General features: G+C 44.4%; 1 protein-coding gene across 2 annotated transcripts in view; it reads right to left on the reverse strand.

The window, feature by feature from the left end:
* LOC106583864 (inhibitor of Bruton tyrosine kinase) overlaps nt 1-27,473 on the reverse strand; it is a 43,789-nt gene that overhangs the window by 4,577 nt on the left and 11,739 nt on the right. For both annotated transcript variants that reach the window (XM_014168485.3, XM_014168492.3), the window contains exons 7-24: nt 27,328-27,445; nt 27,007-27,187; nt 22,849-22,972; nt 22,348-22,525; nt 21,878-22,031; nt 21,024-21,659; nt 19,246-19,332; nt 18,963-19,045; nt 18,640-18,677; nt 18,301-18,397; nt 17,884-17,985; nt 17,585-17,702; nt 10,241-10,301; nt 9,824-9,945; nt 9,498-9,610; nt 9,121-9,394; nt 8,789-9,043; nt 8,337-8,531 (exon numbers count right to left, since the gene is read on the reverse strand). In XM_014168485.3, coding sequence (XP_014023960.1) covers nt 8,337-8,531; nt 8,789-9,043; nt 9,121-9,394; nt 9,498-9,610; nt 9,824-9,945; nt 10,241-10,301; nt 17,585-17,702; nt 17,884-17,985; nt 18,301-18,397; nt 18,640-18,677; nt 18,963-19,045; nt 19,246-19,332; nt 21,024-21,659; nt 21,878-22,031; nt 22,348-22,525; nt 22,849-22,972; nt 27,007-27,187; nt 27,328-27,445 — 2,936 coding nt within the window. The remainder of the gene's footprint in view (nt 1-8,336; nt 8,532-8,788; nt 9,044-9,120; nt 9,395-9,497; nt 9,611-9,823; nt 9,946-10,240; nt 10,302-17,584; nt 17,703-17,883; nt 17,986-18,300; nt 18,398-18,639; nt 18,678-18,962; nt 19,046-19,245; nt 19,333-21,023; nt 21,660-21,877; nt 22,032-22,347; nt 22,526-22,848; nt 22,973-27,006; nt 27,188-27,327; nt 27,446-27,473) is intronic.

The raw sequence follows: 27,473 nt of genomic DNA on the forward strand, positions 1-27,473 counted from the left end.
CTCTTTTGGCATTTAAAGCTCTACCAATCCAGCTGGTGTCTTAGTGGTGTAGTTCACGGTGCAGGGTGAAGTTGCCCCTAGATGCTGATCTTCGGTCAGTTTGGCATTTTCCCCGTTAATAGTTAAGGTTAGGATTGGGGGGGGGGGGGGGGGGGGGGGGCAGATCATAGGATCTGTTCCAACCCGGGGCGAAGTTCACTAGACTGTTCTTCTAACTGCCGTTTCAGTCTTGTTGAATGGGAAGTGAAAAGGTCATTGTGACCATCAGCCTGTTGGCTCCACAGCCCGAGCAGTGAGTCACATCCTGCTTCAGGCAGCAGCTTCCCTTTCAGTACATTGACCCTTCACTAAGCCCCACCCCACTTGGTTACTGTTGGAACCTCAGACAACATTAATCCAGGAAGCCAAATTCCCCTTCCAACCACTGGCGAAATCCCCTCACAATGACCTTAAAATGTGCCTTTAATACACAATGAAATTAAACAGACTACCCCTAACTAATCAGGAAACTCTTGGGTATGTTGTGGTGGATTGTCATTACAATTGCTTCACAGGAACATAGGGCTGGGTGGTATACTGTATTTGACCAAATACCGGTATTGATGCCCGGACCGGTTTGGATTTTTACATTGCATTCTATAACGTTATTTGAAAGTTTGGTATTTAAAATGTGATACGCCGTGTGTAACATGCATTTTTATAGTTTACGTCGCTGCTTGAGTCATCCTGTTGCCGCTCTCTCTTCATGCTGCTACCCACACAGACCTAGCCCCGCACGTCACTCAAGGAGCTCATGTGTTAATCCTCAACCACGAGACACTTGCGTTCAGTCTGCATGCAGCACATGCAACAATGTTGACAAGGATGTGGTTTTCACTTCGAATCTTAATATAAATTCCACTAGCATTCTATAACTACACTATTAGTTTATGTTTCTCACACCTGCAAACAGCTAGTTTGTATTTTCTTTGCAAGTTGGGTCTAAATCTTGTTAGCCGCTAATGCTAATCACTAGCTAACTGATAAATGTAGTCAGAGCAAACTTAATTAGCTACATACATACCAAAAAAATTAAACATCCTCACTATCAACTGCGTTTATTTTCAGCAAACTTAACATATGTTCATACAAATATTTACACAAGATTCAACAACTGAGACAAACTGAACAAGTTCCACAGACATGTGACTAACAGAAATTGAATAATGTGTCCCTGAACAAAAGGGGGGTCAAAATCAAAAATCAGTATCTGGTGTGGCCACCAGCTGCATTAAGTACTGCAGTGTATCTCATCATGGACAGCACCAGATTTGCCAGTTCTTGCTGTGAGATGTTACCCCACTCTTCCACCAAGGCACCTGCAAGTTCCCGGACATTTCTGTGGGGGAATGGCCCTAGCCCCTCACCCTCCGATCCAACAGGTCCCAGAGGTGCTCAATGGGATTGAGATCCGGGCTCTTCGCTGGCCATGGCAGAAGACTGACATTCCTGTCTTGCAGGAAATCAAGCACAGAACGAGCAGAATGGCTGGTGGCATTGTCATGCTGGAGGGTCATGTCAGGATGAGCCTACAGGAAGGGTACCACATGAGGGAGGAGGATGTCTTCCCTGTAACGCACAGTGTTGCGATTGCCTGCAATGACAAGCTCAGTCCGATGATGCTGTGACACACCGCCCCAGACCATGACGGACCCTCCACCCTGCTCCAGAGTACAGGCCTCAGTGTAACGCTCATTCTTTCAACGATAAACTCTAATCCGACCATCAACCCTGGTGAGACAAAACTGCAACTTGTCAGTGAAAAGCACTTTTTGCCAGTCCTGTCTGGTCCAGCGACAGTGGGTTTGTGCCCATAGGTGACGTTGTCGCCGGTGATGTCTGGTGAGGACCTGCCTTACAACAGGCCTATAAGCCCAGCCTCTCTCAGCTTATTGCGGACAGTCTGAGCACTGATGGAGGGATTGTGCGTTCCTGGTGTAACTCGGGCAGTTGTTGTTGCCGTCCTGTATGTGTCCCGCAGGTGTGATGTTCAGATGTACTGATCCTGTGCAGGTGTTGTTACATGTGGTCTGCCACTGCGAGGACGATCAGCTGTCCGTCCTGTCTCTCTGTAGCGCTGTCTTAGGCGTCTCACAGTACGGAGATCACAATTTATTGCCCTGGCCACATCCGCAGTCCTCAATGCCTCCTTGCAGCATGCCTAAGGCACGTTCACGCAGATGAGCAGGGACCCTGGGCATCTTTCTTTTGGTGTTTTTCAGAGTCAGTAGAAAGGCCTCTTTAGTGTCCTAAGTTTTCATAACTGTGACCTTAATTGCCTACCATCTGTAAGCTGTTAGTGTCTTAATGACCGTTCCACAGGTGCAGGAATTGTTTATGGTTCATTGAACAAGCATGGGAAACAGTGTTCAAACTCTTTACCATGAAGATCTGTGAAGTTATTTGGATTTTTACGAATTATCTTTGAAAGACAGGGTCCTGAAAAAGGGACGTTTCTTTTTTGTCTGAGTTTTTATACACACATACCAGTGACGGTGTAGACCTAAATCAGCATGTTTGTGTAACAGTATCTTCTAAATCAGGAGAGGAATACGCAAAGCATGAATATGTTAACTACTAAGAGAAAACATTCAATGTAGCCAAAGATTATTGAGTCCCCTAGGCAACCCTTAACAATTTTGGTTCCTACCCTGTCACAATAACACCTCCTTGGCATTTTATACTTGTTGTCATGTCAAACACTGTATTCAAAGTGCCCACCACAATATTCTAACTATATTTCAATGATACCAACAGTTCACCTAAGTGTTTTGCTCCAAATCACAAGTCAAATTGCATTTGCAACATTTGGTTAAAAATAATGCCTACAAGTGTGGAAATGATCTGAAATGAGTGCAGGAAATTTAGAAATTGATCATAATTGGGTCATAAATTATTTTTGGTTGAATTGAACAGTATAAAACAAATCAGAAAGGAGAAAGACTCATTAAAATCACTTAGATTTGATGGTCTTGCAGTCATATAGCAAATGTAGAACTTCTATTATAAAAAAAACAAAAAAAAAAAAAAAAAAAGTCAAATACAGTCATACCATCCCAATTATTTTCAAATACCGTAATATGATATTTTGGCCATATCGCCCAGCCGTACGGGAAACTGATAAATTATGTTTGTAGTGTGGCTCGTCACTGAATGGCTCTGAATGCACTGTGCATGCAGTCAAAGGTACTATCCACTTTGGGGGATAATAAGTAGTGATGCACCGATGACATTTTTGGCCGATACTTTCCTTTACAAAAAACCTGATACCGATAATTAACATTTTAGCGGCCTTTTAGGCATTCTACTACAGTTAAATAGGTAACACACACAGACGCAACAGTGTCAGGCACTGCATCTTAATGCAAGAGGCGTCACTACAGTCCTGGTTCGAATCCAGCCTGTATCACATCCGGCCGTGATTGGGAGTCTCATAGGGCGGCACACAATTGGCCCAGCGTCATCCGGGTTCGGCCGGGGTAGGCCGCCATTGTAAAGAAGAATTTGTTCTTAACTGACATGCCTAGTTAAATAACGGTTACACACATCACACTGATCAAAAAGTTATTTTGTTGGCATTTGTGTGTGTCCCCATTACCAGTAAAACATAATCAAAACCTATTTCTTTCACTTACTTGCTGTGCTGTTTCGTTGTTCAGTCGTTTCATTCTCAACCAGTACTTCTATGGAACGCCGTTTGGGTCTTTGCGTGTCAAAAAATATACTATTTAACACTATTTGACGCGTCAAATATGCTTCTTGACCAATCAGAATATGACTGCACGTCACAATAATTTCACGGATTCATACATTTTTTAAGTAGTTATTACGCAATCACTCTTATTTCATATTTCACAACGATTCATCAATACGTATGCTATGATGCTGGTAAAGTTGTCTCGCGCACCTACAGTGCTGGTCATAAAAAAAAAGCTAGCTAGCTCATGGATGCAAACAATGTTCTTTCCCAAAAACATAGCAAAATGACAGTTTCAGCAGCTATAGTTAGCTAGCTAACTATATAGAGAGGTGTCATCTAAAATAACCCTAATTTATCTTATTTGATTAATGGTGCAGATCCATCTATGTGAAGCTAGCCACAATAAGGATTAACCACAATAGTGGACTTTGCAATTACTATTTGTATTCATTTGCATTACTGTCAATTATATATTTTTATTTTGAAGGCAAACCGCAAATTCCACTATTTTGCCTAATCCTTATTGTGGCTAGCTTCACAACACATAACCCGGTGCGGTCAAGCCTCACTAGCCAGATGAAGCTAGCTGGCTGCTTATAACGTTAACCCTGTTGCCCAAAGCTAAGTTGCTGACTAGCTATTTATTTTCATGAACTGAAGTTCAATTTCAATAGGCGAACAACAAGCTAGCTAATGCTTACAAGGATTTCTAAATCATTGCTAAAGAATAATGAAAATGACTGCAGGTTCTACTGGTCCTTGTTTTCAGGCTGGTTGTATTGGTGCTAGCTAGGTACCAAGTTAAAGCTAGCTACCCCAGAAGTTGCGGTCGAACAAATGATGCTTTATTACCAATGCGGTATTTTAAGCACAACATTCTTGGGCAGTGTTTGCAGACTTTTTTGTACAGCTTTGACAGTGCTACTGTATCTTTTTGGACACGCAAAGACCCAAACGGCATTCCATAGTATGCATGTCGTGAAGCTAATAGCAGTGACGCTATTACTGTGTAACTCCGGTAGGGCAACATCTGAAAAATAGCAAACTTGGTAGTGTGTACCGGTGCACGACCAGTCGGCGAAAGCCCCATCACCCACGACATAGAACGGTTGATTGTCAAGGGCAATGAATTTCATAATCTTGGCTTTATGGATTTCACCTTTTGAGTTGTCTCACTGAAATGTTGTTTCCCTTTCAAATGACCGCTCAATCCACACAGCAGACATTGTGGGCTAGGTTAGGAATGCTGTGTTGCACGTATAACGCAACATTTTACATGGCGTCATTACGTCATGTGGGTATGCACGTCAGCTTTGACATCAGTTTTGCACATTGGAGCGTTAAACTAGACACCAGCCGATACCGATGTTGGCATTTTTAGATATGTTCACCGATATATCGCGCATCCCTACTAATAAGTGCTCTCAAATATTTTTCTGATGTCGACAGCAGATCAATTATATTCCTAATATAGCCAACTTTGAGAAAGTTATATTACGTAGTTAGCAAGCTAGGCAGCGTTAGCAAAGTTAGGTGCTCAATGAGAGAGAGCCAGTAGCTAACCAGTTGAGCTAACAAAGTATAATTTCGTATTAGCAAAATACTCCAAGACCCTCTGCATATTAGGAAACAGTGGCAAGTACCCCTGGTGCACTGTTAAATTATTTAGCCATTCAAAACATTTAAAAAAAAAAAAAATCTCAGTTTTTCCCCACTGGCTTCATGTGTTCATGAGTTTGAGGTGTCAGACTCAATGACAGTTGCTATCCATTGGAGCGCTGCGACTGGTTGCCCAAAATTCCAGGCAGGGCTTAGCGAAGGGAGTTCGGGCGATATTTTCCTCTCGCTAAAACAATGACGAGTTCAGCATTTTTTGTGCATCTGCATAGATCACTTTGCACCAATGTTGGCAGGAGTTTCACGAGAGTGTGTGTAGAGAAGGCTATGCTTATTGTTGTTTCAATCTCGTCAGAGCTTTAGACATCAATAAAGGTGATACATCACAAGCCCAGTGTGCAGGAGCTTCTTACCTTCCAATGATATTTGAACATTTCTGACGCACCTGCTCAAGCAAACCAGATTCTCAGGGCTGATTTCCCAGACTAGCCTAGTCCTGGACTAAAGATCAAGGACAATAGAGAATCTCCACTGAAACATTTTTTATTACAGGATTTGGCTTAATCTGTGTCCGGGAAACCACACTCCAGAGTATTTCATTTGGAGAGTAAAGCTTAACATAATCAACTTAATTCTCTGTATAAAAACAGTCCTCCAAATCATTATTCTTTCTTTCGTCTGCTTCCCTTTGGAATAACTGGGAATCACCATAGAGAAACTCTGCCAGTCACTTGCCACTTTCTTAGTGACTATGTTAATTCTAAAGAGATACCTCACACACAGATTGAACTAATTCCTGTATGGTTAACCATCAGCAATAAACATAGGCCTAATTATGGCACAATAACCATAGATACAAGCTTACCTATCTTCTTACTACATCGAATTTGTGCATCACCAAGGTAACCAAATGACATTGATGCTAGTAGAGCTGTTAGCATTCCTGTCTTTGATAGAAACAGGAATCTGCGTGAGCATGGTGACACACTAGAGACATCTAGTGGACAACACTGGTACTTTAGGGTAGAGTGATAGTTCATTGATTCAGCCATAAGGGCATTCATCCCTTGGCCATACATGCTACTGTACTCCTCTATAGTATGTATGTATGTATGTATGTATGTATGTATGTATGTATGTATGTATGTATGTATGTATGTATGTATGTATACTGCTCAAAAAAATAAAGGGAACACTTAAACAACACAATGTAACTCCAAGTCAATCACACTTCTGTGAAATCAAACTGTCCACTTAGGAAGCAACACTGATTGACAATTCATTTCACATGCTGTTGTGCAAATGGAATAGACAACAGGTGGAAATTATAGGCAATAAGCAAGACACCCCCAATAAAGGAGTGGTTCTGCAGGGGGTGACCACAGACCACTTCTCAGTTCCTATGCTTCCTGGCTGATGTTTTGGTCACTTTTGAATGCTGGCGGTGCTTTCACTCTAGTGGTAGCATGAGACGGTGTCTACAACCCACACAAGTGGCTCAGGTAGTGCAGCTCATCCAGGATGGCACATCAATGCGAGCTGTGGCAAGAAGGTTTGCTGTGTCTGTCAGCGTAGTGTCCAGAGCATGGAGGCGCTACCAGGAGACAGGCCAGTACATCAGGAGACGTGGAGGAGGCCGTAGGAAGGCAACAACCCAGCAGCAGGACCGCTACCTCCGCCTTTGTGCAAGGAGGAGCAGGAGGAGCACTGCCAGAGCCCTGCAAAATGACCTCCAGCAGGCCACAAATGTGCATGTGTCTGCTCAAACGGTCAGAAACATACTCCACGAGGGTGGTATGAGGGTCCGACGTCCACAGGTGGGGGTTGTGCTTACAGCCCAACACCGTGCAGGACTTTTGGCATTTGCCAGAGAACACCAAGATTGGCAAATTCGCCACTGGCGCCCTGTGCTCTTCACAGATGAAAGCAGGTTCACACTGAGCACGTGACAGAGTCTGGAGACGCCGTGGAGAACATTCTGCTGCCTGCAACATCCTCCAGCATGACCGGTTTGGCGGTGGGTCAGTCATGGTGTGGGGTGGCATTTCTTTGGGGGGCCGCACAGCCCTCCATGTGCTCACCAGCGGTAGCCTGACTGTCATTAGGTACCGAGATGAGATCCTCAGACCCCTTGTGAGACCATATGCTGGTGCGGTTGGCCCTGGGTTCCTCCTAATGCAAGACAAGGCTAGACCTCATGTGGCTGGAGTGTGTCAGCAGTTCCTGCAAGAGGAAGGCATTGATGCTATGGACTGGCCTGCCCGTTCTCCAGACCTGAATCCAATTGAGCACGTCTGGGACATCATGTCGCGCTCCAGTCACCAACGCCACGTTGCACCACAGACTGTCCAGGAGTTGGCAGATGCTTTAGTCCAGGTCTGGGAGGAGATCCCTCAGGAGACCATCCGCCACCTCATCAGGAGCATGCCCAGGCGTTGTAGGGAGGTCATACAGGCACGGAGGCCACACACACTACTGAGCCTCATTTTGACTTGTTTTAAGGACATTACATCAAAGTTGGATCAGCCTGTAGTGTGGTTTTCCACTTTAATTTTGAGTGTGACTCCAAATCCAGACCTCCATGGGTTGATAAATTGGATTTCCATTGATTATTTTTGTGTGATTTTGTTGTCAGCACATTCAACTATGTAAAGAAAAAAGTATTTAATAAGATTATTTCTTTCATTCAGAGCTAGGATGTGTTGTTTAAGTGTTCCCTTTATTTTTTTTGAGCTATATATATATATATATATATATATATATATATATATATATATATATATATATATATATATATATATATATATATATATATATATATATATACATACATATACACATTTATATACACATACATGCACCTATCTCTATATACATATATCTATATACATACACACACCTCTGTATGCATGTTGGTGACAATTAACATAAAATATGACCGACTGTGTATGTGTGCATGTCTGTGTGTGCACAGTCTTACCCGGCGGGTCTCTCTGGCTCGCTGGGGGGCTGAGCAGTACATTTGAAGTTGACCCTCCTGGCAGCAGAGACCAGAGGCCCCTGAGCAACTGGCCTTCCCAGGGACCCTGGCCTCCCGTTCCTGACCCGGCTCTCCTCCTCCACCAGGAGGTCCCGGAATGCTCGAGACGAAGGGGGTGTCTGGACCGGAGTGGCCCTGAGGAGAGGAGGGAGGTGGAACCACACTCAACAACATTTGATGAATCAAAAGTGCTACTTCAGTGCATTAAAAAGTACTACTTTCACTAACAGCTGACGGAATAGGCAGATTCTGTATTTGTACATGAAACAACATTCAACACAAATGAGAGAGCAGGAGAGGACATACTCTATTACATAGGGATTGTCTCACCAACCCACCACCTTCTGTGCTGGCTCTGATATCAGGAGTGTTCCTTATGGAGGGGGGCTTACCATGCTTTCTCATTCTTTGAGGGAATAATGACTGGTGGCGATTTGGATAGGGCACACTCAGCACTGCCCTCCTTGGTTGCCATGGCGATCATCTTCCTCTGCTTCTGGGAGAGCTTGGCTGGGAGAGGGGACTGCTTGCTACTGCTGCCAACACTGACAGGACTTTTGGGAGTGGCTCTGAGACTTTGTGTCTTTGAGCTGGCTTCCATATCCATGATGGCCCTGAGGTCCAAGACAGGAAGTGACAGAGCAGGACTGGAGAGAGAGAAACGACAAAGTCACATACAGTTCCACCCCTGAACTCTGACCTGGTCCACAGTGACCTGGCTCACCTGGCTGTGACCTTGGGGATGTGCTCTGGAACAGAAATCTTTGGGGGTTCGGCGGGGAGGCCGTTCCGCATGGTGGCGGGGGTGTTGGGGGGAGTCTTCAACCTGGGACCTCCTTCAGCCCTCCCCTCCTCGGGTCTGTCGTGGAACACGGGACTCTTGAGTTCTCGGGGGCTGCCCAGAACCTTGTAGCTGCCCTCAGAGTCAGATGTCATCAGCTCCTGCAGAGACTCCATGGAGTTGATCTTTCCTGACTTGACCAGGCTGGGAGAAAGGACTGAGAAGAGACATAGTGTATCATAATCCATATCAGCCCAACTCCAACTAAAGCAAATAATTATTGCGTGCCGTGATAAAGAGTGCGTGTGTGTGTGTTCTACCTGCAGCAGGTGGGCTCTGGATGATGTCAGAAAGGGTGTAACCCCCTGAGCTGTCGGAGCGTCGCCTAGGTTTTTTCTTGGCCTTCAACTTAGCCTTTTTCAACAGAGTCTCCCTGAGAGGAGGATGAGGAAGAGAAACAAATTCGGCCACAGTTCAAATGTCAGGGAAGTTACTGGCTGGATGCATTTCAATCCAAAACATCGGAACCTACTTTCAGCACCAATTCAGTCCGATCTCATTCATAACAGGGAGTGAACGACGGAGCAACTTCTGGAATGAGATGCAGCCACAGTGTTGTACAGTAGTTTGATAGATGGTATAGTACCTGCAGGAGAAGTCTAGTTCAGCGTCAGCTTTAGAGGAGAATGAAGAGTCCACGTCCTCGTACACAGTGAGGTCCGGGGCGTCTGGGTAAGGCGTGATCAGTCGCTTCTGCATGGCCGGAATCTGACAGGAACAGGATGGTAAAAAAAATAAAGGATGGTAACAGGTCAGTTAGTCAGAACCAAAAGTCGTTTTCAGATCAGAACCAACAGTCATGTTCAGTTCAGGAAACCACAGTAATGTTGAGTAGGAAACAAATGGAAGAAAACGAGTGAAACAGGGAGGGACTATCTGAGAAACCGTCCAATAACAAACCCTATTTTCGTTTTCTGTTGAGTTCCCCTAATGAACATATGCCAGGTATCTCACTATACAGTTGATGCAGGTACGGTCACGGCACAAAGGGGAAATGACTCACCATCCTCCTGTAGGAGGCAGAGAGCTCCACCAGCAGGTCATCACTCAGGATATCCAGCGCTCTGAAGAGATACAGAGAGAGATACGGATATATAAAACAGAGAGGGAGACTCTCGAAGAAGAATCCATAGTATAGCCTCATCTGGGAAAATTAGAAAACGCTAAACAAACGAGTTCTCTATCCAAAATGGAGATGTATGGGTAAACCACTTCTCCAATCTCTATGGCCCTATAATGAAGAACAACCAGCAAAAACATATACATGATCAAATACAAATCTTAGAATCAACTATTAAAAGACTACCAGAACCCACTGGATTCTCCAATTACATTGAATGAACTACAGGACAAAATAAACCCTCCACCCTAAAAAAGGCCTGTGGTGTTGATGGTATCCTCAATGAAATGATAAAAACATAAAGACCACAAATTCCAATTGGCTATACTTAAACTCTAACATCCTTAGCTCTGGCATCTTCCCTAATATTTGGAAGCAAGGACTGATCCCCCCCAATCCACAAAAGTGGAGACAAATTTGATCCCAGTAACTACCATGGGATATGCATCAACAGCAACCTTGGGAAAATCCTCTGCATTATCATTAACAGCAGACTTGTACATTTCCTCAGTCAAAAAAAATGTACTGAGCACATGTCAAATTGGCATTTTAACAAATTACCATAGGACAGACCAAGTATTCACCCAGCACACCCTAATTGACAAAACAAAAGCAAAGTGTTCTCATGCTTTGATAAGTAAAAAATTTTTTTTTTTTAAATTACAAAAACAATTTGACTCAATTTGACATAAAGGGTCTGCAATACAAATTGATGGGAAGTGGTGTTGGGAGAAAAAAAAATATATACATTACGAAATCCATGTACACAAACAAGCGTGGATTAAAATAGGCAAAAAAAACACATTTCTATCCGCAGAGCCATGGGGTGAGACAGGGATGCAGCTTAAGCCCCACCCTCTTCAAAACACACACTTGAAGTCAGAGGTTTACATACACTTAGTTTGGAGTCATTAAAAATTGTTTTTCAACCACTCTACAAATTTCTTGTTAACAAACTATAGTTTTGGCAAGTCGGTTAGGACATCTACTTTGTGCATGACAAGTCATTTTTCGATATAGGACTCGTTTTACTGTGGATATAGATACTTTTGTACCTGTTTCCTCCAGCATCTTCACAAGGTCCTTTGCTGTTGTTCTGTGATTGATTTGCACTTTTCGCACCAAAGTACGTTCATCTCTAGGAGACAGAACGAGTCTCCTTCCTGAGCGGTATGTTTATACTTGCGTACTATTGTTTGTACTGATGAACGTGGTACCTTCAGGTGTTTGGAAATTGCTCCCAACGATGAACCAGACTTGTCGAGGTCTACAATTTATTTTCTGAGGTCTTGGCTGATTTCTTTGATTTTCCCATGATGTCAAGCAAAGAGGCACCGAGTTTGAAGGTAGGCCTTGAAATACATCCACAGGTACACCTCCAATTGACGTCAATTAGCCTATCAAAAGCTTCTAAAGCCATGACATAATTTCCTGGATTTTCCCAAGCTGTTTAAAGGCACAGTCAACTTAGTGTATGTGAACTTCTGACCCACTGGAATTATGATATAATTAATTATAAGTGAAATAATCTGTCTGTAAACAATTGTTGGAAAAATTACTTGTGTCATGCACAAAGTGGATGTCCTAACCAACTTGCCAAAACTATAGTTTGTTAACAAGAAATTTGTGGAGTGGTTGAAAAAACAAGTTTTAATGACTCCAACCTAAGTGTATGTAAACTTCCGACTTCAACTGTACATACATAATCAACTAATTTGCGAGGGCACTAGAACAGTCTGCACCACCTGGCCTAAACTCACTAGAATCTGAAGTGAAATGTGTATTGTTTGTTGATGATCTGGTGCTTCTGTCCCCAACCAAGGAGGGCCTACAGCAGCACCAAGATCTTCTGCACAGTTTCTGTCAGACCTGGGCCCTGACAGTAAATCTCAGTATGACAAAAATAATGGTGTTCCAAAAAAGGTCCAGTTGCCAGGACCACAAATACAAATTCCATCTAGACACCGTTGCCCTAGAGCAAACAATAAAAACTATACATACCTCAGCCTAAACATCAGCGCTACAGTTAACTTCCACAAATCTGTGAACGATCTGAGAAACAAGGCAAGAAGGGCCTTCTATGCCATCAAAAGGAACATAAAATTCAACATACCAATTAGGATCTGGCAAAAATACTTGAATCAGTTATTCAAAAATGACCTCTGTGTACAATGTAAAACACCAAATAACGCATGCAGAGCAGATTTAGGCCGATACCCGCTAATTATCAAAATCCAGTAGAGAGACGTTAAATTCAACCACCACCTAAAAGGAAGCGATTCCAGAACCTTCCAAAACAAGGCCATCATCTACAAAGAGACGAACCTGAAAAAGAGTCCCCTAAGCAAGCTGGTCCTCTGTTCACAAACACAAACCTCAGAGCCCCAGGACAGCAACAATGAGACCCAAACAATTGAGAAAACAAAAAAAGATACTTGACACAGAGCAAACAAGAATGCTATTTGGCCCTAAACAGAGAGTACACAGTGGCAGAATACCTGACCACTGACTGACCCAAACTTAAGGAACGCTTTGACTATTTACATACTCACTGAGCATAGTTATTGACAAAGGCCACCGTAGGCAGACCTGGCTCTCAAGAGAAGACAGGCTATGTGCACACTTCCCACAAAACAACATGGAAACTGAGCTGCAATTCCTAACCTCCTGCCAAATGTATGACCATATTAGAGAGACATATTTCCCTCAGATTACACAGATCCACAAAGAATGAGAAAAAAAAACACATTTTGATAAACAAAATTCAATTGATTGGACATGATTTAGAAAAGGCACCCATCTGTCTATTTAAGGTCCCACAGTTGACAGTGCATGTCAGAGCAAAAACCAAGCCATGAGGTCGAAGGAATTGTCAGTAGAGCTCAAGACAAGATTGTATTGAGGCACAGACCTGGGGACAGATACAAAAACATTCCTGCAGCATTGAAGGTCTCCAAGAACACAGTGGCCTCCATCATTCTTAAATGGAAGAAGTTTGGAACCACCAAGACTCTTCCTAGAGCTGACCGCCCAGCCAAACTGAGCAATCAGGGGAGAAGAGCCTTGGTCAGGCAGGTGACCAAGAACCCAATGGTCACTCTGACAGACCTCCAGAGTTCTACTGTGGAGATTGGAGAACCTTCCAGAAGTACAACTCTCTCTGCAGCACTCCACCAATCAGACCTTTATGGTAGAGTGGCAACCCCACAATAAAAAAAGGCACAAGACACCCTGCTTGGAGTTCGCCAAAAGGCACAAAAAGGACTCAGACCATGAGAAACAAGATCCTCTGGTCTGATGAAACCAAGATTGAACTCTATGGCCTGAATACTGTGGGGATGTTTTTCAGCAGCAGGAACTGGGAGACCAGTTAGGATCAAGGGAAATATAAATGGAGCAAAGTAGAGCGAGATCCTTGATGAAGTCCTGAGCGCTCTGGAGCAGGTTCTCAGACAATGCAGGAGTGGCTTCAGGACAAGTCTCTGAATGTCCTCGAGTAGCCCAACCAGAACCTGATCGAACATCTCTGGAGAGACCTGAAGTGATTTGAGAGACTAGTCAAGGATCATATCACCTCCACTTTACCAGTCAACCTAGACCCACCGCAATTTGTATACCGCCCCAATAGGTCCACAGACGATGCAATCGCCATCACACTGCCCTATCCCATTTGGACAAGAGGAATACCTAGTTAAGAATGCTGTTCATTTACTACAGCTCAGCATTCAACACCATAGTACCCTCCAAACTCATCATTATGCTTGAGGCTCAACCTCACCCTGTGCAATAGTGTCCTAGACTTCCTGACGGGCTGCCCCTAGGTGGTGAAGGTAGGAAACAACATCTCCACTTCGCTGATCCTCTACACTGGGGCCCCACAACAGTGCGTCCTCATCCCCCTCCTGTACTCCCTGTTCACCCACGACCGTGTGCGCATGCACGACTCCAACTCGATCATCAAGTTTGAAGACAACAGTAGTGGGCTTGATTACCAACAAAGACGAGACACCCGACACGGAGGAGGTGAGGTCACTCGGAGTGTGGTGTCAGGAAAACAACCTCTCACTCAACGTCAACAAAACAAAGGAGATGATCGTGGACTTCAGGAAACAGCAGAGGGAGCACCCCCCTATCCACATCGAAGGGACGGCAGCGGAGAAGGTGGAAAGTTTAAGTTCCTCAGCGTACACATCACAGACAAACTGAAATGGTCCACCCACACACACAGTGTGGTGAAGAAGGCGCAACATCACCTCTTCAACCTCAGGAGGCTGAAGAAATTTGGCTAGGCACCTAAAACCCTGACAAACTTTTACAGATGCACAATTGAAAGCATCCTGTCGGGCTGTATCACCGCCTGGTACGGCAACTGCACCACTCACAACCGCAGGGCTCCCCAGAGGGTGGTGCGGTCTGCACAACACATCAACGTGGGCAAACTACCTGCCCTCCGGGACACCGACAGCACCCGATGTCACAGGGAGGTCAAAAAGACCATCAAGAACAACCACCTGAGCCATTGCCTGTTCACCCCGCTACCATCCAGAAGGTGAGGTCAGTACAGGTGCATCAAAGCTGGGACCGAGAGACTGAAAAAAAAAAAGCTTATTTCTCAAGACCATCAGATTGTTAAACAGCCATCACTAACAGAGGCTGCTACCTACATGGTCTTGAAATCATTGGCCACTAACAAATGGATCACTTGTCACTTTATTAATGATGTTTACATATCTTACATTACTCATCTCATATGTACAGTATTTTATACCATCTATTGCATCTTGCCTATCCCGCTCTGTCATTGCTCATCCATATATTCTTATTCCATTCCTTTACTTAGATGTGTGTATTAGGTAGTTGTGGAATTGTTAGATTACTTGTTAGATATTGCTACACTGTCGGAACTAGAAGCACAAGCATTTCGCTACACTCGCAACATCTAGTAACCATGTGTATGTGACCAATAAAATTATTTGATTTGAAAATAGCTGTGCAGCGACACTCCCCATCCAACCTGACGGAGCTTGAAAGGATCTGCAGAGACAGATGGAAGAAACTCCCCAAATACAAATGTGCCAAGGTTGTAGCGTCATACCCAAGAAGACTCGAGGCTGTAATCACTTCCAAAGGTGCTTCAACAAAGTACTGAGTAAAGGGTCTGAATAATTATGTAAATGTGATTTCAGTTTTTTTATTTGTAATAAATTTGCATTAAAAAAAAAAATCAAAGGAAACTTTATTTGCCACATGCGCCGAATACAAGTCTAGATTTTACCGTGAAATGCTTACTTACAAGCCCTTAACCAACAAACAGTGCAGTTCAAGAAGAAAATATTTTTCAAGTAGGCTAAGATAAAAAGTAATAATAAAAACAATAAGAATAACGAGGCTATATACAGGGGGCACCGGTACCGAGTCAGTGTGCAGGGGTCCAGGCTAGTTGAGGTAATCTGTACATGTAGGTGGGGGCAAAGTGACTATGCATAGGTAACAAACAAACAGCGAATAGCAGCAGTGTACGGGGGGGGGGGGGGGGGGGTGTCAATGTAAATTGTCCGGTGGTCATTTTTATGAATTGTTCAGCAGCCAAATGGCTTGGGGACAGAAGCTATTGAGGAGACTTTTGGTCCTACACTTGGTGCTCCGGTACCACTTGCCGTGCGGTAGCAGAGAAAACAGTCTATAACTTGGGTGACTGGAGTCTCAGACAATTTTATAGGCTTTCCTCTGACACCGCCTATTATATAGGTCCTGGACAGCAGGAAGCTTGGCCCCAGTGATGTACTGGGACGTTCGCACTACCCTCAGTAGGCCTTACGGTCAGATACCGAGCAGTTGCCATGCCAGGCAGTGATGCAACCAGTCAGGATGCTCTCAATGGTGAAGTTGTAGAACCTTTTGAGGGTCTGGGGGCCCATGCCAAACCTTTTCAGTCTCCTGAGGGGGAAAAGGTTTTGACGTGCCCTCTTCACAACTGTCTTGGTATGTTTGGACCATGATAGTTCATTGGTGATGTGGACACCAAGGAACTTGAAACTCTCGACCCGCTCCACTACAGCCCTGTCGATGTTAAATGGGGGCCTGTTCGGCCCGCCTTTTCCTGTAGTCCACGATCAACTCCTTTGTCTTGCTCACGTTGAGGGAGAGGTTGTTGTCCTGGCACCACACTGCCAGTTCTCTGACCACCTCCCTATAGGCAGTCTCATCGTTGTCGGTGATCAGGCCTACCACTGTTGTGTCGTCAGCAAACTCAATGATGGTATTGGAGTCGTGTTTGGCCACGCAGTCGTGGGTGAACAGGGAATACAGGAGGGGACTAAGTACACACCCCTGAGGGGCCCCAGTGTTAAGGATCAGCGTTGCAGACGTGTTGTTGCCTACTCTTACCACCTGGGGGCGGCCCATCAGGAAGTCCAGGATCCTGTTGCAGAGGGAGGTGTTTAGTCCCAGAGTCCTTAGCTTAGTGATGAGCTTCGTGGGCACTATGGTGTTTAACTCTGAGCTGTAGTCGATGAACAGCGTTTTCACATAGGTGTTCCTTTTGTCCTGGTGAGAAAGGGCGGTGTGCAGTGCGATTGAGATTGCGCCATGTGTGGATCTGTTGGGGCGGTATGCGAATTGGAGTGGGTCTAGGGTGGATGTTGTTGATGTGAGCCATGACCAGCCTTTCAAAGCATGGCTACCGACTTGAGTGCCACGGGGCGGTAATCATTTCGGCAGGTTACCTTCGCTTCCTTGGGCACAGGGACTATGGTGGTCTGCTTGAAACATGTAGGTATTACACACTCGGTCAGGGAGAGGTTGAAAATGTCAGTGAAGACACTTGCCAGGTAGTCCGTGCATGCTTTCAGTACAAGTCCTGGTAATCCGTCTGGCCCAGCAGCTTTGTGAATGTTGACCTGTTTAAAGGTTTTGTTCGCGTCGGCTACCGAGAGCGTTATCACACAGTCATCCAGAACAGCTGGTGCTCTCGTGCATGCTTTAGTGTTGCTTACCTCGAATCGAACAGAAAAGGCATTTAGCTCGTCTGGTAGGCTCGCGTCACTGGGTAGCTCACGTCTGGGTTTCCCTTTGTAGTCCGTAATAGTGTGGGGTATTGTGTGAAGATAAAATAAAAAAAAAAAGCTAAGTGCCCTTATTAATTTAAAAAATAAGGCTCTAGCATAAAATTAGGAAAAAGTAAAGTGGTCTGAATACTTTCCAAATGTACTTTGTGCACACACTCACTTGGACTCGAGCAGGGCAGCCATGTTGTGCACGATGAACTGGATGCAGGATAGTTTGAGCTGCTCAGCGTTGTACATGGCAGAAAACTGAAGCAGCTCTGCAGCATTCTTCAGTGTCACTGAGGAGACAAGAGGAAGCCATTTTTTTTAAACAAACAGGTCAGTGCTCTCACACGAGTGATTTTCAAGACAAAGCTGTTTGACATCATGTTGACAGGCATGAGAGAAAGAGAGGAGGACAGAGGCATGGGAGGAGAGCAGAGAGGGCTAAGAGGACAGAGGGAAGATGAGAGGACTTACGGTTCTCAGTAATGGCCACTTCACACATCTCCTTGAGTCGGGTGATGAGAAGCTGATCGGCCACCACCAACACGTTGCAGACAAACTCCACATTTAGAGACTCTGGAAGAGGATAGAGAAATACTTTTAGATTCCACCATGTAGCTATCAACTACCTTGTGCATCAAGATCAAAGTCAACATGATGAGGTTCATAAATATTATAATGGGTAGCCACATGATACCTACTTTTAACTCAATATTTATTTAATTTACTTATTTGACAGGGACAGTGCACATTTAGCAACATTTCAGAGTCAATGTGTATGTACCCAAGTTAGCAAGAAAGCTAATTTCCATCCATAGTTCCAAAGCATTTTTCACTGAGTATGTGTGTGTGTGTACAGGTTGTATATGATTGATCTGGTGTGTCCTGTACCTTTGATAGTGGGAGACTCGTCAGTGTAGACATATTCTAGGATGACCTGCAGTATCTCTGAGCTGGTGGGCATCTCTAGGGCACTACAAGAAGTGGCCTGTGGGGGGCAGACAACAACTACATAACTATCACTGATCACAAGTAGCGGCACACTTACTCAAGCACAACTTGAGACAATGTTTTCAGAGCCAACGGTTACTTCTGGCAATATTAAAATGAAGCTTTAGTGTACAATGAGCAAGACCTCCAATTGCCAGCAACTAAAAGAGACATTTTATCAATTGTAAAAACACAGATTGATAAACATGAAATAACATCAAAGACAAAAAAATAACATACCTCTATCCAGGGATTCCCCAGCATACTGTGGAAGTACTCTGAAACACATACATGACATGTTTACAATAGAACTGCCACTAAGAAATTTCCATTTTCAAAAATCTTAGTCCTTAATTAAAAATCATTTTCAATTGAGATTCTCCATTGAGCATGCTTTTAGTCCAGGGATAGGCTTAATCTATGTACAGAAAACTGGCCCCACAGCTTTAACAAATGACTGGCCAATCTAGTGTCAGATGTCTACAACCTTGAATAACCCAAACACACAGTTCACCCGTCACACTCCAAGAAACGCAACAAACTGTTGACACATAGTAGCTCACCAAGTCTGGCACACAGCACACACTTGTGACAGGGAAACTCCTTGCCATCTTCAGATCTCAGAGTGACGTCACAGAGGTAGGAGCTTGGGGGAGACAAAGATACAACTTAGACGGAACAATATCTCCTCTCTGATATTAAAACTACCGTGGTTTTCTGACAAGGACACACAACAATTGAATAGAATCACAGAACATTGACTTGAATAGGAATGTCCATTCTGGTAATTATCTTTCTATGAACACAACATTGTCTCAGTTAATCTGCCACAAGGCAATTACTCACCACTTTTTCTGGTTATATCGTGGCTTGTCGGCCGTCATCTTATGCACTACATTGATAGTCCCATTTTCATACTTCACGCCATCCAAACTGTAATGAATGTATTTAACAAAATACACTACGGGTTATAACATGTTAATAACCCCCCAAAGGTCAATGCCAATGCGAAAATCAATTAACATAATACAACATTTCCTTCAAAATCCAACAGAGTTAGACTTTTTTTGCATGGGCTGTGTCTCAAATCCAACGCATCCGGCGATGGCCTTTGGCATGTGCGATGGAAGGTGGCAAAGCTACAGCGGTGTTTGTCAGACCAGGAGACATGCCGAAAATCGGTTCTCTCACAAAACGTCTGCAGTGTCCAAACGGTTGTGGCTAGAAACTACTTGAACACAAAAGGTGTTCCAGGTTTTGCTCTACAACACCCACAAGCTTCACAGGACTAGTCTCATGTCTCAAATCCAAACACTTCTGTCAAGTCCGAACGGTTTGAGCTACAAACTAATATGACCTCACCATCAAAATTCTGAGACTAACGAACGTGTTACTCTATGATGCCCACAAGCTTCACAAGACTCGTCTCAAGGTAACCCGGTAAAAAAAAAAAAGAATTTACATGAATAGGATTTTATGGGACAAGGGTTACACATGAAACCTTCAGACAGCTCAAACCATACTTCCATTTGATACATTGTTGGACATTCTGTTTTGCCATGTATGAACATGTTATTCAATGCGTTTAAGGCTAATAGTAGAAACCCAAATTCAATGTTCCATCAAATATTAAAAATGTTATACCTACAGGGGTCCTAAAATTCAAAATCAGATAGCTAAATGACCATCTTAAAAACGATTCTATATGTTAACCACCCAAAGGATTAGGGGTTAAAAGAAAGACAAAAAAACAGTAAACATGTCGTCCTCCACAAATGTCAAAATCGGGCAAGTGGTGTCTGAGATATCACGTGACTTACATGCGTACAGTTGATTAATAATGTGTAATTTTGTAAGTGCCGGATCTCTGGCAAGGCGCATCATTCACCCAAATTTCGTCAAAATCGGCCAGTGTTGACCGAGATATCACATGGGTTAGCTAGACTCATTCTCCCTGAGCATATGTGCCAAATTTCATCACCCCGAGTCAAACAGATCAAGAGATATAACATGTCACTGTAATGGCGCCACCGTGTGGTCGATATAAATGTTCTTGCACATGATGAGTCTTGACAGTGTTTGCAAAATGTGTACAACATTTTGTTAAAATACAAATATCCTTGACTGATTTATATGCATTTATGTGCCAAACCTCACCCACGTGAATGTTTATTGGTCATGTTGTTTCAGGTACTAGTTTAAAAATATTGCATCGAGAGTCCTTTTTCCATAGATGCCACATATCACGTTGTCAGATCAGTCATTCGGTGCCAGAAGAACAGCGTTGTGTTTTTCCACAAAATTCAAAAATAAAGCAAATGTGTTCCTTGCTGGGAGAGGGACCTATGTACCAAATTTCATGACTTCAGGTCAAACGGGCTGAGGTGCATGACCTTTCAAAGTTAGCATCTTCAATCACATGTTATAGCGCCACCATCTGGCCAATCAGTATAATTTGTAAATGCCGAATCTCTATGGCAAGACACATCATTCACCCAAGTTGTCAAAATCGGGCCACTGCGGTCTGAGATACCGTGTGTGACGAACATACTAACGGACAGACCCACAGTCCACTACCAGATTTCATCGTGGTGGACAACAATCATAACCAACTCAGTACGCACCGTGCTGACAGACTGCCCATGCCGAGCTTCTTGGCCACGCCCTGTAAGGTCTTGACCGGGTTGACTCTTCCTCCCTCTCCAGCTCCAGCCTTGCCTCCCTTGCTTTTTTTCCCAGGCTTTGTGCCCTTGCTTTTGGGCTTGTCTCCATCCCCTCGGGCCGATGGGGTCAGCGAGCGGTACACTTCCAGGGCCAAGCGGTCCCCCAGGTTGCCCTCATGGAAGCCCAGGTCCTGCAGGCTGCTGATCAGCTGCTCCGGGCCTGGGCCCTGTTGATTCTGGTTCTGGCCGAAGACTCGAGGCCGGTGGCCCTGCACCAGCAGATCACAGAAATCGGTGTAGATGAACTTCAGGACATGCTCCAGCATCTCAGGGCTCACCATCTCCACCACCAGCAGGTCACAGCCCACCGCATCCTCACTCCTCCTCACCTCCCCGTCTCCCTCCTCCCCGTCAGGCACCAGCTGCTTCCTGAAGAACTCCGACCTCATGGAGAGAAGGTACTTGTGGGCGGGGAAGGTGCGGTCTCCAGCCTGCAGGGTCAAGTCGTGGATGCTATCCGTCTCGTCCGCTTCCTCCAGCAGGCTCCGGAAGTGTTGGGAGAAGGAGGAGGGAGATACGCTGGGAATCTCATACAGGCTGGGCGGGGGAAGGACAGAGATCAGACATTTTGTTCACGAATCAGGGTCATGTTCACTAGGCACAAAATGCTCCAAAATGTAGTTAAACAGGGATGTCCCATTTGAACTTCCCCAAACACTTATTGTCCATTTCAAAACGTTTTGTTACGGTGTGGCCTAATAAAGACAACGTAGTTCAAATGTTTTAAAAGGTGTGACAACACAGAGGAACAGTACCTGGTTTTAGGGTCAGACTGCAGCACTCCAAAGTTGCGTCCCTTGGAGTCCATGGTGATGCTGACCGCACGGTGGACGTAGGGGAGCTTCTCCAAGCGGATTCGCTCGTACACAGTTCCACCCTCTGGGTAACCACACACCTCCACACTCCCATCTAAAGCACACAAGGGAGAAACGCTTTAGTCAAATGACAATGCAGTGATTCTAACTTAATTCCCAATGACTCAAATACAAACAACTTCTGATTTATGTTGGATGATACACATCATGAAGAACAGAGAACTAGTAAACATTACTTACATTCAGGGTGCAAAAGAGTACTTTTGAACCTAAGTCTTGTTGACTATTTTTCCATAACTTTATTATCCACCATACATGCAAAAGAGGAAAGTGAAAGAATACGAGGTAGTACTCAGAAGTATCATTATGTCGTCGCTGAGCTATGAGAGTAAACTCTTTTCTCAACTCACCTTTCTTCTCCACGCTCTTCCTGTACTCTCCGTGCCACTGTCCGCTGAAGCCCTCCCCTTCCTGTGTGACAAACATCATGTTGTTCCTGCTCAGGGCGATGTCTGACATGAACACCTGGCGCCCGTATGCCCACCTGCATTGTCTCACCGAACCGCCCACTGAACGCCAGCAGAACACCTGATGAAGAGGGAGAAATCAATTCAATACAACTTTAATAATCCAGAGGGACAATTAGAAAGGCATTGTCAGTGTGTGGTGACAACAAATACATAGAATAACCATAAAAGACCATACAGATCAACGCACATCATCATCCAAACAGAAAAAACAAAGTGATAAAGAATGGAATAAGATAATCAATGACTCAAATACATCAGCTTGAGGGGTGATCATATGGAGTGAATTGTTTCAACATGAAGAATCCACTAACAAAATGACCGTAGCTTGTCACCACTAAGTTTTTGATATTTTTCTATGTATTGGACCCAGCTGTTCCTTACCCTCCCAGCTTCATCCAGGGCCAGGATGGCCACCTTTTCTCCCCCTCCCTCATTCAGGACCTGGGGGTCCACACGATGGTCCAGGCTGCCTCCGCTCACAAGGACTTTCCGGATGTTCAGTTGTCTGAGAGACATCGGGCATGGGAAGACAAAAATAAATGATCACATCTCTCTCCCTCTCCTGTTAACCCATTATTGTCTAAGCCCTGTTTAAGCCAGGAGGGGGTAACTACTAAGCTATATGGAATTGTTGTCTCAAGGTCATACCAAGGATCATTTTACTAATTGATTTTAAAAGACCCCTTGAAGTATAAAACAATATATACAAAATTAATTTGATAAATAATGTTTTGCTATTAGCCCATACAAAACACATTGAATAACAGATTCAGTACATAAAACAGATAAGGGCGGGGGGAAAGAGAACTAAAGGAACTTTCTTCTGAAATGCCTATGCTATATCTGAGAGATTTAAGAATGTTTCCTGATCTTTTTTTAACGAGAATTCTGTGTCACTTAACAGTCTCCATATACAGTGCATTCGGAAAGTATTCACACCCTGTTGTGTATTGATATTCTAGTTTTGTCCCTTTAGGCACCTGTAACCTACTTAACCTGTTTACCTACGTTGAAATGCTTGGAATGTTCTTCCTGTGAAAAGCATTTAACAATGCCCACGTTAATTTCTACTGCCGTCTCATGCCCTGATATTAGTTGTATAAGTAATAGTGTGCTATACAACAGACCCCTTTTACTTTTTCCACGTTACAGCCTTATTCTAAAATGTATTAAATCGTTTTTCCCCTCAATAATGACAAAGCAAAGACAGGTTTAGACATTTATGCAAATGCATTACAAAACCTGAAATATCACAATTACATAACTATTCAGACTCTTTTCTCAGTACTTTGTTGACACACCTTTGGCAGCGATTACAGCCGAGTCTGGCACACCTTTATTTGGTGAGTTTCTCCCATTCCTCTCAAGCTCTATCAGGTTGGATGGGGAGCGTTGCTGCACAGCTATTTTCAGGTCTCTCCAGAGATGTTCGATCGGGTTCAAGTCCGGGCCACTCTACGACTGACACGTGTCCTGAAGCCACTCCTGCGTTGTCTTAGTTGTGAGCTTAGGGTTGTTGTCCTGTTGAAAGGTAAACCTTCACCCCAGTATGAGGTCCTGAACGCTCAGGAGCAGGTTTTCATCAAGGATCTCTGTACTTTGCTCCGGTCATCTTTACCTCGATCCTGACTAGTCTCCCAGTCCCTGCCGCTGAAAAACATCCACACATCATGATGCTGCCACCATGCTTCACCGTACGGGTGGTACCAGGTTTCCTCCAGACGTGAAGCTTGGCATTCAGGCCAAAGAGTTCAATCTTGGTGTCATCAGACCCGAGAATCTTGTTTCTCATGGTCTAAGAGTCCTTTAGGTGCCTTTTGGCAAACTCCAAGTGGGCTGTCATGGGTCTTTTACTGAGGAGTGGATTCCATCTGGCCACTCTACCATAAAGGCCCGGTTGGTGGAGTGCTGCAGAGATGGTTGTCCTTCTGGAAGGTTCTCCCATCTCCACAGAGGAACTCTGGAGCTCTGTCATCAGGTTCTTGGTCACCTCCCTGACCACTTTGGCCAGGCAGCCAGCTCTAGTTAGAGTCTTGCTGGTTCCAAACTTCTTCCATTTAAGAATGATAGAGGCCACTGTGTTCTTGGGGACCTTCAACACTGCAGAAATGTTTTGGTGTCCTTCCCCAGATCTGTGCCTCGACACAATCCTCTCTCTGAGCTCTACGGACAATTCCTTCAACCTCATGGCTTGGTTTTTGCTCTGACATGCACTGTCAACTGTGGGACCTAATTTAGACAGGTGTGCGCCTTTCCTGTCCAATAAATTGAATTTGCCACAGGTGGACTCCAATCAAGTAGCAGAAACATCAAGGAGAATCAATGAAAAGGATGCACCTGAGCTGAATTTTGAGTCTCAGCAAAGGGTCTGAATACTTACTTTATTTACATATGTTTTTCATAAATTTGCTAAAATGTATAAAAACTTGTTTTCACATTATGGGGTAGTCTGTAGATTGCAGAGAAAAAAAAAGTTACATCCATTTTAGAATAAGGCTGTAACGTAACAAAATGTGGAAAAAGTCAAGGGGTTTGAATACTTCCGATGGCACTATACATACACACACTAAAGTATATGGACACACATTCAAATTAGTGGACTCTGCCATTTCAGACCCACCCGTTGCTGACAGGTGTACAAAATTGAGCACACAGATATGCAATCTTCATTGACAAACATTGTCAGTAGAATGGCCTTACAGAAATGCTCATTGATTATCAACGTGCCACCGTCATAGGATGCCAATAAATCAGTTGTCAAATTTCTGCACTGCTAGCCCTACCCCGGTCAACTGCAAGCCTTGTTATTGTGAAGTGGAAACGTCTAGGAGCAACAATGGTTCAGCCGCAAAGTGGTAGGACACACAAGCTCACAGAACGGGACCGCCGAGTGCTGAAGCTCGTAGCGTGTAAAAATAGTCAGTCCTCGGTTGCAACACTACAGAGTTCCAAACTGCCTCTGGAAGCAACGTCAGCACAAGAACTTCATTGGGAGTTTCATGAAACGGGTTTCCATGTCCAAGCATCCGCACACAAGCCTAAGACCACCATGCGCAATGCCGAGCATAGGCTGGAGTGGTGTAAAGCTCGCCGCCATTGGACTCTGGAGCAGAGGAAACGCGTTCTTTGGAGTGATGAATCACACTTCACCATCTGGCAGTCTGACGGACACCAGGAGAAAGCTACCTGCCCCAATGCATAGTGCCAACTGTAAAGTTTAGTGGAGGAGGAATAATGGTCTGGGGCTGTTTTTCATGGTTCGGTCTAGGTCCCTTAGTTCCAGTGAAGGGAAATCTTAACTCTATGACAGTCAAGACGATTCTGTGCTTCCATCTTTGTGGCAAGAGTTTGCCAAAGGCCCATTCCTGCTTCAGCATGACAATGACTCCATGCACAAAATGAGGTCCATACAGAGATGGTTTGTCGAGATCAGTGTGGAAGAACTTGACTTGCCTGCAGAGAGCCCTGACCTCAACCCCATTGGACACCTCTGGGATGAATTGGAACGCCAAATGCAAGCCAGGCCTAATCGCCCAACATCAGTGCCCGACTACACTAATGCTTGTGGCTGAATGGAAGCAAGTCCCTGCAGCAATGTTCCAACATCTAGTGGAAATCCTTCCCAGAAGAGTGGAGGCTGTTAAAGCAGCAAAGATGGGACCAATGATTTTGGAATGAGATGTTCGACGAGCATGTGTCTGTTAAGTTCATGTTTTAAGTATCCCTACATTTCCTGTTATTTACGGGGCCATCACTCAGTCAAGAGTGCACCTGCGCAGGAAGTCTTGTCGTTGATGGACCTAGCCTAGAGTGGAATGGCTACCTTGTAGTGTGTTCATACGGTATAGTAAACTTTGTTAAACTGGAACCTTGTCGTTGTGTCATTTCGAGTTAACAGTGTCCACGCACTTTTGGTCATGTAGTGTACATCCATAAATGAGAGCAAAACAACCAACATGTACGTGTTCATGAGTCTCACCTTTATACAGAGGGGTCATATGTATGTAGCCCAAACTGTTCTGCCGCTACAGAGAGAAATTGGGAGTTCGGCTGTACCAACTTCAGACGACGCTTGTGTGGGTCGCAGAGTAAACACCATCGTATTCGTGAGAGTCATCTTTCCATAGAGTGGTCATAATAGTTTGTAGGCCAAACCGGTCGGATGCTCCAGACCGATTTTAGGGATGTCTCATGGTCTGACAAACATCTCTCTAGCTCTGTCACCTTTCACCCCAAATGCGGAAGTGTTAAATAGGCAGATGCGGTGGATTGAGACACATCCAATGCAAAACAGATATCTCCATCTTAAACGGAATTATTTTTATGGGGATTTTTGTATTATGCTAATTCGATCAACCTTAGGTTAATGTCATCTCCCTCTCTCTCAAAGAAAATGTTATTTGGAATTCGGTCAATTCAGGAAGTAAACTGAAATGTATATTCCAATTGTCCTCAATGAGAAATTGGAATTGCAGTTGACTTCCTGAGATGAAATGGAATTGACCCTGGTAGTCACTTCTCCACTATCAGTATAGTCACCTGGATGCCAACTTCTTGCACTGATAGTCAGCCAGCAGGTAGACATCTCCCTTCTCTGTCACCACCAACGTTGCTCCATTACTTGCCACTGCCATGGCGATGGTGACGTCCTTGTGGTAGAGGGCAGACACCTGGCGAGGCGCGGTCACACACCTCTCCCCGTTGGGGTCCAACAGGTAGCCTAGAGGTCAAAAGTCAACCATCCCCATGTATACAGTCATGGTAGGGGAATGATAAAGCATATCATTAGTTGCCTTGGCTTAACTTTAAAGTCATTGGAAACCAATGTTATGCTATGGTGTGCCAGTCATCATGACTTACCCAGCTGCCCTCCGTTCAGTCCCACTGTGTAGACAGCCTCCCTGGTCCACAGCACTGTGTGAAATCTCCCCGCTGCTACACCAATCACAGTCCTGCCTTTAAGGGTCTTGGAGAATACCTGCATCCCATTGGACAAGACCAATGTC

The sequence above is a fragment of the Salmo salar genome, chromosome 02, assembly GCF_965601325.2.
Source record: "Salmo salar chromosome 02, fSalSal1, whole genome shotgun sequence".
NCBI lineage: Eukaryota > Metazoa > Chordata > Actinopteri > Salmoniformes > Salmonidae > Salmo > Salmo salar.